This window comes from Eschscholzia californica, unplaced genomic scaffold (assembly GCF_041429995.1).
Source record: "Eschscholzia californica isolate CP2 unplaced genomic scaffold, dmEscCali1.0.p SCAF_3, whole genome shotgun sequence".
NCBI lineage: Eukaryota > Viridiplantae > Streptophyta > Magnoliopsida > Ranunculales > Papaveraceae > Eschscholzia > Eschscholzia californica.
The window spans coordinates 49,821,484-49,836,196 of NW_028238420.1; the positions used below are offsets into that span (position 1 = coordinate 49,821,484).

The window sequence follows — 14,713 nt, forward strand, 5'->3', positions numbered from 1 at the left end:
TGTCTTTTGCAGAGTTAGGTGTGAAAAACGGTTAAAAACGAGGAAAAGATGCATGAAGGGTATTTTGGTCATTTGGAGTCAAGGAAATTCTGGTAATTTGGCCAAGATCAGTGCGTGGTTGAAACGTAGAGGTCGAGACGAGTCCGTAGGAGAAAATGGAAGTCAAATCGGAGTCCGGACGAAGGAATTAGCCAAAGTCAAAGTTGGGTCAAATGCTGTTGACCAAGTGGGACACTTTCGGTAGACGTTCTGGCATGCGGTATTGCGCTGGATACGTGGCGCACTCTGGAGGCCGGTATATCCAATTCCTGTGTTTGCGCTGTGCAACGAAATAGGTCTTATACGCATGATCCAGTGTAGCGCGTCGCAACTTGCCTCCGTGGTCCCGCTCCTACGTTCTAATCTTGACCGTTTCCTTCCGCGCTCACGAGATCGTGCGGCTGTTGACCGTTCCGTCATTTATCTGTTTCCGTGTTACCCGAAGCTTCATATTAAGGTAATCTCGGACGCGTGTCCACTTCCCGGCCGTCCAGATACCGCGTTCTCTTGATCCGACGGATGTTGTTTGCTGCCGCACTCGTTTTCATTAGCCGCGGAGCGTGCTATCATCCGAATCCTTACCAGCAAACCCTAGCCGCCGGGTCACTTGATCTATTTTAGGGTTTTGCACAACTTAACCCCTATAATTCCAAAAGTGACCCTCTCTTTTTCACCTACTACCATTTAACCCAATAAAAACCCTAACCCAACTCAATAAATAAATCTCTTGCTCCTCCATTAAAACCTAGACTTAAAATCCCTCTCAAAAGGCTTCCTTCTCTAATTTCTAAGCCACTTCTATCTTCTAACCCTAAATCCATTTCTTCTACTACTTTCTCTAGCCACCTTCATCTATTCTCTACAATTTCTTTCTACTCCTAATTTTTTCTTCTAAACTTCTAATTTCTCCATAACTTCTTCTCTAAAATCTCTTCTTCTTCTATCTCTCTTCTAAATTTCTCTTCTTTCATCTTCCAAAAAGCTATTATTTGGAGTTTTGGGTAATATTCTTGGAAATATTTGGAGCTAATATTGGACATCAACATGGAGGCACAAGGAGCTATGGATCTAAATCTCATTTGGTGATTTCTTTTCATTATCTTTTGTAATTCCATGTACTTTAGAATTTCAATGAATGTTACTTTAGATTTCATGAGTAGCAAATCTTGTACCTAGGGTTGTAGAGGAAACCCATACTTGGGCTTATTTTGAAGTATGTTATTGATTAATAAAACCTTCTATTGAACTTCAATGCTTATTAATTGTCATTTCATGTAGATTTTATGGTCTTTTCATTGTTCATGCTTCATAGTGAGATATTTCATGCTTTTGTTAAGTTATTAGATGGGGTATGCTTATTAGATGATGAATGATTGTTAAGGAATATAGCATTTATATGATGATCAATTAAAATTACTTGATTTTGAAATGTGTTATTAAAGAATATCTTCCGAAATCTAAATAGTTTATTATGTTAGATTTTGAGTTATATATGAAAAAGGAATTTGTTGATTGAATGCATGTTTTAGATAGTCCATTTATGTGGTGGAATCAAGAACCCTAGATTCTTCTTTCTCATCTTGATTTCATTTCTTTTAGTCTTTTATTGTTTCTTTTAAAATAGTTTTCAAAAACCAACCAAAATAATGAAAGGGATTTTAATTTAAGATTTAGATAAAATTACTTGTCCCTTAGAACGATTTCTCGATTTGCAAACTTTACTATAACTTGATCCCTACACTTGGGGAATAGATATTTTTTAGGCCTATCATCGGGTACCATCGCACTCTCATAAGGATTAGGCGAGTGTTCTGCAAAAGTTTCGCTTGTGTTATGCTTGCAGCTTGCCCATTCAACCGGGTCAGTCAGGCTTCACTTCTCACTTGCTCGCGGGCCCTCATGGGTTGAATTGGACTCTGACGACCAGATGGAGCTCATCATATTAGAAGTATTTTATATCCTTTCAAAAGCCACCCTGTAATATGGGTCTAAAAGCTAAAATAAGTTATTTTAGCCCTTATAAAAGAAAATTGATTCTGAAATCTCTTCCATGTTTTGCTGATCTAACCGTAGTCCTTGTTCTAACTGTAAGGATTTTAACCCATCTACTAATGTGTATAGCGGAATTTAAGACATCATATGTCTAACATTAGTATTCCCAGGATCACATGCATAAGCCAATAATGCTAAGTAAATAAAACTAGTTAGACGATTACCTTAATCGCTAGTTTTTTCCTCTTTATTGATTAATGGTATTCAATTTCATTTCACGAGCTGTTTTGATATTAGTATTTTATAAGGGTAAACATAGTTACGTTGCATTGAGTGGGTGAACTAAATATTTTTTTTATAGGTAGGTAATAGATCTAGTGGCCTAGATTTAATAAAAAAAACCAACGAACAACTGGATTTGTCTTTCGACTTGTCACAGTCAACACAAAACATTGTGTTTTGTTATAGGTCGCGGCTTTGGGGAATAAAAAAAATTCTCCGGAGAATAAAAATTCAGTAAATAAATATCGACTCATGGGCATATTTTCTTTTTAGTCCAAAAAATTGGATTGATCGAACATTGCCTCCTAATCTTCATCTTCTCTCCCTCTCCCTCTCTCTCTCTCTCCTTCTCTCTCCCTCTCTCTCTATACATATATATATATATATATATATATATATATATATATATATATATATATCTCCCATCTCTATCTTATTATTTCTCTCTTATTCTCTTAGTCTTTATCTCTCTCGATTCCTCATTGTTTATCTCTCTATTGCTCTCATTATCAATGTCTCTCGATCTATCACTGTTTTTCTCTCAATCTCTGACTGTTTCTCAATCGATCTCTCATGTTTCTCTCCCTCTCTCACACAAACACTGTTCCAACAAAGGGAAGTGTTCTCTTCGTCGGAATTTGACATCGAGAAGGGTTTTTGGTGAGACCCTCTTCGATGATTTCGTGGCCATAAAACATTTCGTGGGCACAAAAAGTTTTGTAGTGATGACCATTTCTTGGCTACAAAACGTTTCGTGGCCAGAACCGTTTCGTGGCTACAAAATGTGTCGTGGCCACAAAACTTTTGTGGCTACGAACTCTGTTATTTTAACATAGGCCAAGAGATAGAGAGAGAGAAACTGCGAGAAAGATAAAAAAGTGTCTGCATCGAGATAAATGACGAGAGTGATCTACTGTTAAAGAGAGAGAGATCTAGAGTGTGAACGACATAAAGATAGTCATTGAGACAGAGAAAGATAATGAGAGACAGAGAAAAAACGAAAGCAATAAGAGAGAGTTAGGGTAACAGTGAGGTGGTGGCCGGAGTGGTGGTGGTGTAAACTTGTGGTGGTGAATGTGATAAAGAAGATGAAGATTTGTTAGATCAAACAAATTTTTGGACTAAAATAAAATATTCCCCTAAAATGTACAAAAAAATATGGATTCCCTAGACAAACTTATTTCCCGGAGATTATTGTTTATTTCCCAAAACCGCGGCCTTGTTATATAGACTAGTAAGGATATTTTTGACAACAAAAATCTTATACTATAACGAACTAAGGATCGAATCTTCTATGGATTTAATTTCTCAGTGGTTATATGCATTGCCAAATGAAATCAATAAAGACGTTTCGGATCTCTAAGATACTTCATTTCAGATTTCTAAGATGCTTCATTGGACATTTTATTATTATGTTGTCGTTGATGAAAAACGAATAAATCTCCTCTTCTCAATAAAACAGGTGTATAAAATCACAGCAATTGCTTAAAAATCTTTGAGATTTTGGTTAGGTATGATCTTAGATAGGCGTATTTTATTATATATAATGGGGCAGGAGGAAACTCTTTCTCTAACAAGGATCAAACAAAATTATTTTGTTCTAAGTTTCTGTTTTCCGATGTATATAAGTCTAGTGATATTTCTCTGTTTTATCTAACATACTTAGTCGCTGAACATGCCCATCACAATGGAGTTTGATCTTGAGATGTTCAATTCGATCAAGTGTTTCACAATTGTAAAGTCACGGGTTCGATTCCAAATAATTCAGGTACGTATACATTTGAACTTGTTATTTCCATTTTGTTTACAATATGTTCTCTTACGACCGGTAACATAGTTAGCGTAAGAGTAACTTAGAGCATCTCCTGTGCAACAATAAATCGTAAAAACTTCGAGTGTTCACATATGATTTTTAAAGTTTGTCCAGTACAAAACTCATTTTTTTGGGCCGTGATTTTGTACAATAAAAAGCACCTCATATTTTAAAACGCCTCGTATAAATGTTTCTGGTGCCTCGATCACAAAATAACATCCATATTTATATTGCATTTAATAAAAATGGCAAAATCTTTAAATAAATCATTTATGGCTACGGGCCTAGCCATTTGACGTTCATATAAATGATTCAAATTAGCAAGAAACCATCCTTCATATATTCATACAGTAAAAAAACGACAACTAAAGAACATTGAAGATTTTATATGTATATAGTTATATTATATATTATACCAGATATAGCCCGTGCCTCCGGCACGGACACTCTCGCTGAGCATTTTAAACGTCATAAAGGGTATAGCATGTATTCATAAGCCAAACACGATTCGTTAAGCATCAACTAAATAAGAAATTGAATCTCTTAAATTATGCATTCATAGGCCAATTCAGCATCTGATGGACAATTGTCATATAATGAGGTTTAACTTAAACACCATAATTTATTTTGTAAGTGAAATCCCAGTTGGTGATTTATTTCAGAAAAATACGATCTCCGTATATCAACCAAGAATATGAACTGATCTGAAATACCAAACTATAACCATCTGCAAGCTACGAAAGTAATGCGCATTTCCTATATCAAAAAAAGCAACGCCAATGTTCTTTTTGGTATTGCTTAACAAAGTCTAGGAATACAAACAAAATAGTCCAAAATACACCACCGCTAAAAATAGTGTACCAAAGAGCTATAACATCGGATACTGACAAGATAGGTTATCGCGTACGGTACATATACCACGTATGTGATATGCTATCTAAGTAACATTGCATATCTCATAAAAAAAAATAACATTGCATAAAATTATATGATTTGCAAGTATTTGTGTGATTCTAGATGGTGTGGAAATGGGGATAGAAGTAAATGTTTTTTCTTCAATACCTCATTCTTTTCTTAGAAGAAACCGTAGTGTAGCGCAAGAGTTCCTTTATTATGGTTAGTATGGATTAGCCTCACTGTTCAAGAATAACAAGGCAAACAAGATACCTCTATAAAACTAAAACCTAGTTAAGAATCTAAGAGTTCAAAGGAAAATGAACCTTCAAATTCAATCAGTCATCATGGAAAAAATCAATTAAACAAACCGAATTATGTCAACAAGGCAGCTTGAACTATCTACGGTAACGGTACCGTTTGAAGTTGAAGTAAACATGCAAGATTCCTCGTTCAAAAGTACATTTGAAGCCCTTCTTGTGCGAGTATTCCCACTCTTTGTTCACGATCTTGAATGCTATGTCCTCGTAAGGAGGTCCACCGTGGAACCGTATAAGACATGTCTCGCCACTGCTGCCATCTATTTCTATGGTGTAAGTAGGAGCTTTCGTTTTGTCTATGAGATCTGGATAAAAAATGTTAAATTTGTAACCTAGAACGACTTTAGGAGGCGGATTGTCATGGTCGTAGTGGGTCTGGTTATACTTGTTCCACTCGTACCCAGTATGAACACGATTGAAATATTTAGGTTTTCTTGGACGATACTTGTCGTGCCACCAGTAAACCTGTGAATCTAGGTTTACTTCAGCACCAGAGCCAAATACTGCGTCGCCGTCTTCCATTGCTCCCATTGATTTCATGGCCTTAAACTCCAAGTTAACTTCCGGAGGAGCCGGTTTTGATGCCATTGCTTCCTTTAGACGCCTTTGATGTTCTTTGACAGCGATGCACTTACCTTCAAGTTCAACCCTGTCATCTTCAGGGTCGATTGCTTCTTCATTGCCAACACCATGCACTAATTCTGGAGAAAATGAACCAGGCTCGTCGTCTAGCTCCTCAACTTCCTCTTGTTTGACAGGTTCAGGCGAGCAAGGGTGGAGATCTTCCACACCGTAGTTGCGTAGAGGCTCCAAGTCACGGTCTGCTTCCAATTTCTCTTCACTCTCTGCGTGGTTTTCCAAACGCTGCAGATGCTTATGTAAGAGGCTGGCGTGAATTTCCTTCAGACATGCCTTAGCCTTGAATATGGGCAGTCGTTTTAAGACAGCTTCCCAGTACTCGACGACCTTCGCTGTGCCAGAGCGCATCTCTGACTCGATCTGGGTTTGTAGTACTTCTAACTCACTGTAAGTTTTACGGTGGAGGTGATTCTCCACATCTGCTTCAATGCTTGAGTGCCATCCCCTGTCTTCTGCAAGCAACTCAGGAGGTGGTTGCTCCTCACGTACTCTTGCTCGATCTAGGGCATCCTTTTTTCGAGATTCTGCTAGCTCCCAATCACAAACCACCATTAATGCATCCCAAAACTTTACATGCATTGGTGTTGCTCGGTCCATAGCCATATGCACTTTTATTTCTTCGCGCTCCTCTTCCATTTCTTTCACTGTCAAACCCTTAAAGACCATGTCTGGTTCACCAATTTCAATATCAAAATTCTCCGAACCATTAAGTTGGTTGTAGAGAACATCGATAGGCTTACTCCGCCCTTCACGAAGTCTAATCTCTGATTTAATCTTGCTTTGAGAGTAGTGAAACTCTTCTTCCTTCTTCTCCTCGTCGTGGAATTCAGCTCTTGACCATTCTGTAGCTAACAATGCCCTTTCCTCTTCGCGTTGCGCTTTTTCAATAGCCCTTTCCTCCCTTCTCTTTTTAACTTTTTCAATCTCAGCCATCCTTTCTTTCTGTCGTTTCTTCTCAGATTCGATAGACAATGAGTCAATTGGTAAACCATTAGAAACGTCACGCTCGATCTTCTTCGGCCACACAAACTTTTCATTGAGGTTAGAATCACCAAAAGGATTCGACTCGTTGTCGTAACCAGAAACAGTATCTGATTTTAGTTTCTTAGCAACTTTGATTGCTTCTTTTATAGCTTTCTTGGCTATATATTCATTAAGTTCTTCATCTGTGATTTTCCTGGAAGACTTTCGTTTTCGTCCTCTATTATCATCTCGCCCCATCAGTACCTACTGGAACCAAAGAGTAGGAATTCTTTGATTTGCTATAACGAATAAAAACCCTAAAAAGATTGAGTAATTCGACGTATACTTAAAAAGGAATGTTAAAGTTTAAAGTCTAATTCTCTTCAAAAAAAAGTTTAAAGTCTAATAAAAACATCAAATTAGGGTTTTGCGAACCTCAACCAAAATTCAGTCCACAATCTGTAAAAAGAAACAAGACAAAGATAGATTTTTACCTTGATTTAGTGATGATCTTCTGAAAAGGTAAGATGGATCTTCTCCGATGGCCCCCACCTTATATAAAAAGGATTACTAGTTAGAATAGGATTTTCCTTATTCCTTCTTTAGGGAGAAATAGAAGTTTCTATTTGTAGCCTAAAAATGAATCCTATTTCTAGTAGAATACCTCCTTATTTATCATTATAAATAGGGAATGAAAGGGAAGAAATTATTCATACTTTCAAATTAGAGAGTACCATACTTTCACGTTAGAGAGTATCCTCACAGGGAGCTCCCAGTTGGGAGAGTTTCAAGAGAATCCTCTCATATATATCTTCTTAGGTTAGAGATAGAGATAAGAGAGATGAAACAACTTCTAGAACAAAGAGAAGTCAGAGAAAGAGAGATTTCTGAAGTGGTTCTTTCAAGAGAGAGAAGAATATTGGTTTGAAGAAAAGAAGATTATTAATCTTGTGAAGCAATTTAGTTTGTGGTTATCTTCTTCAACCTTTAGTAATCTAAGATTTGTTCAAATCCTTAGGAGTAGGAAATTTCTATTTCTTTGTTCAGTTTATCCACCACAGTTTTGGTGAAGAGTTGTTATCCAAGAGTATTTCTACACATCTTGATGAATTGGTTTATCCACCATAGGTTTGGTGAAGAATTGTGTAACCCATTATTTTAATCATAGTGGAAGATTTCTGGACTAGGTCTCGTGGTTTTTTTACCTTCTATCTTGGAGGGGTTTTTTGCCACGTTAAATAATCTTGGTGTCTCTACTTCTACTTTCACATCGTTTATCTTCATATTTCTGAACAAGTTAATTAGGTTATTTTTCTTAACAAGAAGTTCTCCGGACTTCTGAGTAGAGAGCGAGAGAGGAAGAAGTGTCGTTAGCACTGAAAAACTTGTGGAGAAATGGGCCTAAATAACAGCCCGAATGTCCACGGGTTGGAGTCCCTGAATTTTAGGAGCCTCTAAGTTTTTCAATTTCAATGTGGGACTTTGAAAGGAAGAGCTTCAACCCAAATCTTGTACAGTATGAAATTCTAATTTTAATTTTCAATTATGAATTACTATTAGTAAGAAGTAAAACATTTAAATTTGATATAATTCTACAGTTTTTTTAAAAAGATAAACAAAGAAAAACATAAAAATCAAATTAAAGAAGAATTAAAAAAAAAAAATTAGAACAAAAAAAGAATACGAAGTGTAATTTGGAAAACAATAAAATGGGGTGGAAGATCTTCCAATAATTTTTTTTATCTTTTTAAGATGCGTTAGTAATCTTTGTCTCCTTAAGTGATGGCCTTAGTTAAACATGGTAAACCATTTTAAGTTATTTCAAATGTGGATAAAATTTAATAGTTAGCATATATCACTATTTTAAAGATATTACACAATCTCATTGGGATCCTTTCTTTCAACTAGGTCAATATTATCTGTAGTTTTCCTGGTATTAAATTATATGTGTTATTAACGTAAGTAGTCGATGACTTTACTGTTCTATACTTCACTATATATCACGTAGAACTGATTTACGTATTTAAGAACATATAATTGCCGCAAAAACAAAACCTTGATATTACAAAACCAAAATAAATCACAAAAAATACCTATAGTTCATCATACATACATATGTATAGTGTTGTTATTGCACAAAACTTAAAACTTACAAGATTAGTGTACGAGAAATATCAAATGGACAACCTAAAATAGATGTTGTTTGATGGTTTAATAGGTCTACAAGATTTTGTGCGCCCAATCGCTATAACGACCTTTATTGATTTTTTTTGTTAGTCATATGTCGCGTCCATAAAGATCCTATGTCACTAAGTCCACGTGTCCGACGGGGTCGTGTCCGTGTCAACATGGCAAGACATGAACCACTAATGACAGAATATGTTGTTTATAGACCGAAAGACTTTGGTCTTTGTCATATACTCCATATTTTTGTTCTCTTCCAACCTTCTCTCTATATATTTATTTTTCTCTTCCTTGTATCACCCCACAAATTAACATTCGTTTTGGTACGACAATCAACTTTTCATAACCCAGGTAAAATTTCTCTCCTCCCCTTCTCTCTCTCTGTGTGTGTGTGTTACTATGACTATTGTTATCTTCTTGCTCTTGTAATAATAAGTCAATCGAGTTTAATCTATACATAAACATGAATACCCATTTCTCAAATCTTGTTTTTTGGACGTTCAAGTTCTTCCATGGATGTTAAAAACTTATTTTTGTGCATGTTCTCTGTTATATATATCACAATTGAATCATACTTAAAGTTATAAGATCATTATTTTACTATAACCCAAGTCTTAATTTGATGGTATTCATATGTTAATTCTCATTACAAGTTACTAGTTTTTTATGTTAATTTTCATAATCAGTTTATTTTTATGGGTTTTGTGTTCATAGTTAAGTCTAATTGTATTGATTTCTTCATGTGGGTGTATACTCATTTTTGGTTCAAAGATGGATCTGATAAGGGTTTAAACTCTGTTATGAGTGTGTTTTTGATAATGGGTAGTTTGTTTTTTTTTTTATCTTCTTTGCTTTGTTTGTAAATTTATCATTTCATCTGGTTTATTTAGAGAAAAATATTAGGTTTTTTCAATTGTATATGACTTGGGTAATTTAAGGGTTTTGATCTTCAATTAAAGGTCAGAAAACTTTTTTTTTGCCCTACTGTTGTAGATGATCCCTTATTAGGTTTTATGTGTGTTGCAATAGCTAGTTAGGTTTTCTTGATGTCTCAATGACATTATTCGAGTTAAATCTAGTTAATAAATCGGTTTGTTATGTTGTTGATTATATTGCAGATGGATTCAGAGCAAGAAGGAGACCCCCCTAGAGTTGGTCTCGTCGATTATTCATCAGATTCTTCATCAATTTCTTCGAATTCGTCTGATGTTAGTGATATATGGGGAGATCAGGTTAAACTTCCTCGAGTTGGAAACGAGTACCAGGTCGAAATTCCTCCCCTGACAACAGAATCCGAACATCTTCATCTTATAAAGCCACCAACTAATTCCGAGTCTTTTCGAGTGGGATTACCTGTTCCAGTTGTGTGGGTTCATAATGAGATTGATAGCACAAGATTTGTTACAAATAGGTCAGTAGAGACTAAGAGAAAAAGAACCCGAAATAGCTCAAAGAAAGAAGCTTCGAAGTTACGAATTGAACCTTCGAATTTCGCACTGGATTGTGAAGGAAGATTAGGACGATTAGAAGTGAAGGAGACTAAAGAGAAAGTCTACTTTCCGGTTCCTGGGCGTTTGGGTAGTTATTGGAGTGACTTAGAGAAGGAGAGTTTTCTTCTCGGTCTCTATATTTTCGGGAAGAATCTTGATAAGGTGAAGAGATTTGTTGAAAGTAAAGAAATGGGAGATATAGTATCATTCTATTATGGGGAGTTTTATAGTACCATTGGACATCGTGCGTGGTGTAAGTCTCGGAGAAGGCAAGGTCGGAGGCATATTCATGGACAAAAGATGTTTACAGATTGGAGGCAACGAGAGTTCTTATCACGTTTACTTCCTCGGGTACCCAAAGAGCAAAAAACCATCTTGAAGAAGGTAATTCCTATAGTTCACTTGTGTATGTCATATGTAAGTCTCCACAATCGTATATCCTTGAGAATGTCACAAAAGATAACCGTCTTGTTCATTAGTACTTTTGCATTTCTTTGAGACTGAATAGAAACTAGATAGGACAAATCCATGTGAAATTTCATTTTTGTGATATACTCGACGTTTATCAAATTCAAATTTCTTAAAAAGTTATCTTATGACAGGTATCGAAGACATTTGAGGAGGGAAAAATTGAACTAGAAGAATATGTTTCGAGTTTAAAGGCCAAAGTTGGTTTAAGTATTCTTATCGAAGTTGTTGGTATTGGGAAGGGAGAGCAAGATCTCACAACCATTGTTGTTGATTCTGCAAGAAACAGTGTACCTAGTTCTCGTTCTGATAAACCTATTGGTAAGGTATCTTTGAATCTTACATATGGAGATATAATAAGGGTTTTGACAGGAGGTGTTCGAAAAAGTAAAGCTAAATCCGAGGATCTCTTTCGAGAAGCGATTTGGCCTCGTTTACTTGCAAAAGGATGGCATTCTGAACAACCTAAACTATCCATTGGTACGAGTTCGAAGCATTCTATGGTGTTTATCATTCCTGGTATTAAGAAGTTCTCGAGAAAGAAACTTGTAAAAGGAGATCATTATTTCGATTCTATTACTGATGTCTTGGACAAAGTTGCTTCGGAACCAGAGCTAATTGAGCTCGAATTTGAATCTTTTAGACATGAAACAAACAGAGAAAATGGGTGTGGCAAAAAGAAAATGAAACTCGGCGAACTTGGTGATTCTAATCATCTTCTTGATAGCTATCTTAAACCACAACTTAGAAAGAGTATGACAGATCTCATGGAGTTTACAATTGTCGATACTAGCTTGGGTAATGAAGAAGGTGGAGACGGTTCACTCCCTTGTAGAGAATTGAGAAGATTACCTGTCGACACTACCGATAGTTCCGAGCTTTCAAGCTCTCCGAGTGAAAATGAGGAAGGTTTTGATGATCCCGTAGATCAGCCCGATGGGCTGCTAATCGGTCAGGGGGAGTCTAATTCTTCTATTCCAGAAGAGGATATGTCTGTTAAGCCTGTTCAACTACCATGTTCGGATAGTTTAGTTAGTTTTCCGATTCTTTCGGAGCAAGAGACTCAAACTAATGAGTCAGATGATATCGATATAACCATGGAAAGGCTTATGGATCACAACGCAGGTAAGCCCGAGAAGAAACTGAACAAGGTGATAATAAAGTGCCAATTTAGCCGGAGGAAGAAACCAGAACAGCCGAACAACTTATCTCCTGTCACAAAACGTCGGAGATTAACTGCGTGTTTTCAAGAAGACGCAAGCTTCCAAAGAGACAGTTCATCTGTTGGCAATGGAACAAGAGAAGATGATACCAGTTTAGAGTTGGGCTTCTCTAGTGCAGGTGACAATGTGGTGTCTGATGAAGTAGGCGTATCTCGCAACAATGTTTCAATTGAAAGCGCCCATGGTGATACCAGTGAGGGTATGGTCAGCGAAAACTCCATTGACAAGTCTGAATCTCTCGACAAGCATCTAAATGGAGATTGTAATGACATGGTCAGTGATAACTCCACCGAGAAGTCTGAATCTCTCGACAAGAATCAAAATGGAGATTGTAATGACATGGTCAGTGAGAACTCCACTGAGAAGTTTGAATTTCTCGACAAGCATCTAAATGGTGATTGTAATGACATGGTCAGCCAGAACTCCATTGAGAATTTTGAATCTGTCGACAAGCATCTAAACGGAGATTGTAATGACATGGTCAGTGAGAACTCCACTGAGAAGTTTGAATCTGTCGACAAGCATCTAAATGGAGATTGTAATGACACGGTCAGTGAGAACTCCACTGAGAATTTTGAATCTCTCGACAAGCATCTAAATGGTGATTGTAGTGACATGGTCAGCGAGAACTCCATAGAGAAGCCTGAATCTCACGACAAGCATCTAAACGGAGATTGTAATGACATGGTAAGCGAGAACTCCTTTGATAAGTCGGAATCTCTCAACAAGCATCTAAACAGAGATAGTAATGACATGGTCAGCGAAACCTACATTGAGAAGTCTGAATCTCTCGACAAGCATCTAAACAGAGATGGTGATGACATGGTCAGAGAGAACTCCATTCAGAAGACTGAATCTCTCGACAAGCATCTAAACGGAGATTGTAATGACATGGACAGTGACTCCATTGAGAAGTCTGAATCTCTCGATAAGCATCTAAACGGGGATTTTAATGACTCAATACCAAACCCATCTCTTCTTCCACCGGATCTTGAAACCAATGAACCATTTGCGGAAGAGGTGAAAGTAACTCAAAGTGATCCATTTAGCTTAAAGGAGACACCTGTACCTTCTAATAAGGTGGATAGTAAAGAGAAACAACCCGTTGTGGCTGCTCGAAGACACAGCACAAGAAACCGAAAAATAACGAAAAGAGCTCTGGAAGCATTTGCTTGTGGATATATGACCAATAATAGAAAACCAAGACAGTCCTCACAGGCTCAACAGGCCCGAGGTAGCGGTTCGAAATAGAGGGATCGGAGTCCAACCCTCAACATAGAAATAGTTGGGGATCTCCAAGCCTATAAAAAGAAAACTTCATGTAAAGTTGGTAAAATTATACTTTCTCTTTTGATATTCATACTTCTTGAACATATCAGTCTCGACTGGTTTTTTTTTCTTGAAATGTTATACTATAGATTCCGTTCTTTTGTATTAATTCATGGATTTTGATACTGTTTTTTGTTTTCAGTTTGATTTCGAAGTCGAAGTTCTTATGTCTTATGCTTGGTTTTGTTATTTATCTATATATGCAACAGCGTTCGATCGATGTTTTGAAGCATTACAATCCGATCTCAAGATTGTAAAGGAAATGCATCCCATGTAATTTAGACTCTCCATTCGGCTCTAGGCATCCAGCACTTGGGATGCCTTTAGAATGTCTCTACAATTGAAGGATGTCACACTTCTAAGGGAAATTTTATATACACCCCATTTTTTTTAAATGTAGTATGTGTATTTGTATTTCGAATTCAAAACTTATAGAGGGGAAACAACTAGGTAACCACTCCAACGACCGGTGGTTGACAAAAAACCACATGTTGCGAAGCCCTCCACAACCCCTTTGACCTCCTGGATAATCACTCATAGCTATATCTCGAGGCACATAATCAAATCCGGGTTTAGGAACTTCTCGGATCTCGTTTATTTGTACTAATACATATAGGATTGGACTTGACTCTCGTTAAGTTTGTGGTCGTCTAACTCAAAACCAATTGGAAATGAGTAGAAAGGACCTAGACATTATATTATTGGTTGCTAGATCGTCCTTCTCCCATGTGAGACAATTCTCACACTCTCCCTCACATGTGGCATTATTTTAGCCCAAAACCTGTGTTTTTTCTCTTTCGGGTGACGTGGAACATGTGTGACTTTTAAGCTTGTCACTTGTGGGCATAACTCTGGTACCATGTTAAGTTTGTGGCCCGTCCAACTCAAAACCAATTGGCCCACATGGGAGAAGGGTGATCTAACAACCAATAATATAATGTCAAGGTCCTCTCTGCTCATTGCTAATTGGTCTTGAGTTGGATGACCACAAACTTAACATGGTATCAGAGCTAGGCTAACACGTGATTGCCTTAAAAGCCACACGTACTCCACGTCACCGAAAAGAAAACACGTGTT

General features: G+C 36.9%; 2 protein-coding genes and 1 pseudogene across 2 annotated transcripts in view; 1 reads left to right on the plus strand and 2 right to left on the minus strand.

Moving 5' to 3' along the window:
* The window catches only part of LOC147551318 (cullin-1), a 67,864-nt gene extending 57,602 nt beyond the window's left edge, over positions 1-10,262 (minus strand). The window contains exon 1 of the mRNA XM_086669627.1: positions 10,096-10,262. The gene's annotated coding sequence lies outside the window, so the exon portion shown is untranslated. The remainder of the gene's footprint in view (positions 1-10,095) is intronic.
* Positions 5,419-7,093, minus strand: LOC147551325 (splicing factor Cactin pseudogene; annotated as a pseudogene).
* LOC147551326 (uncharacterized) lies at positions 9,362-13,777 on the plus strand. Its single transcript, XM_086669625.1, has 3 exons — positions 9,362-9,477; positions 10,245-11,000; positions 11,219-13,777. Exons 2-3 carry the CDS (start codon positions 10,245-10,247, stop codon positions 13,556-13,558), a joined length of 3,096 nt encoding a protein of 1,031 aa, XP_086525751.1. The 5' UTR covers positions 9,362-9,477; the 3' UTR covers positions 13,559-13,777.
* Positions 13,778-14,713: the final 936 nt, after the last annotated feature.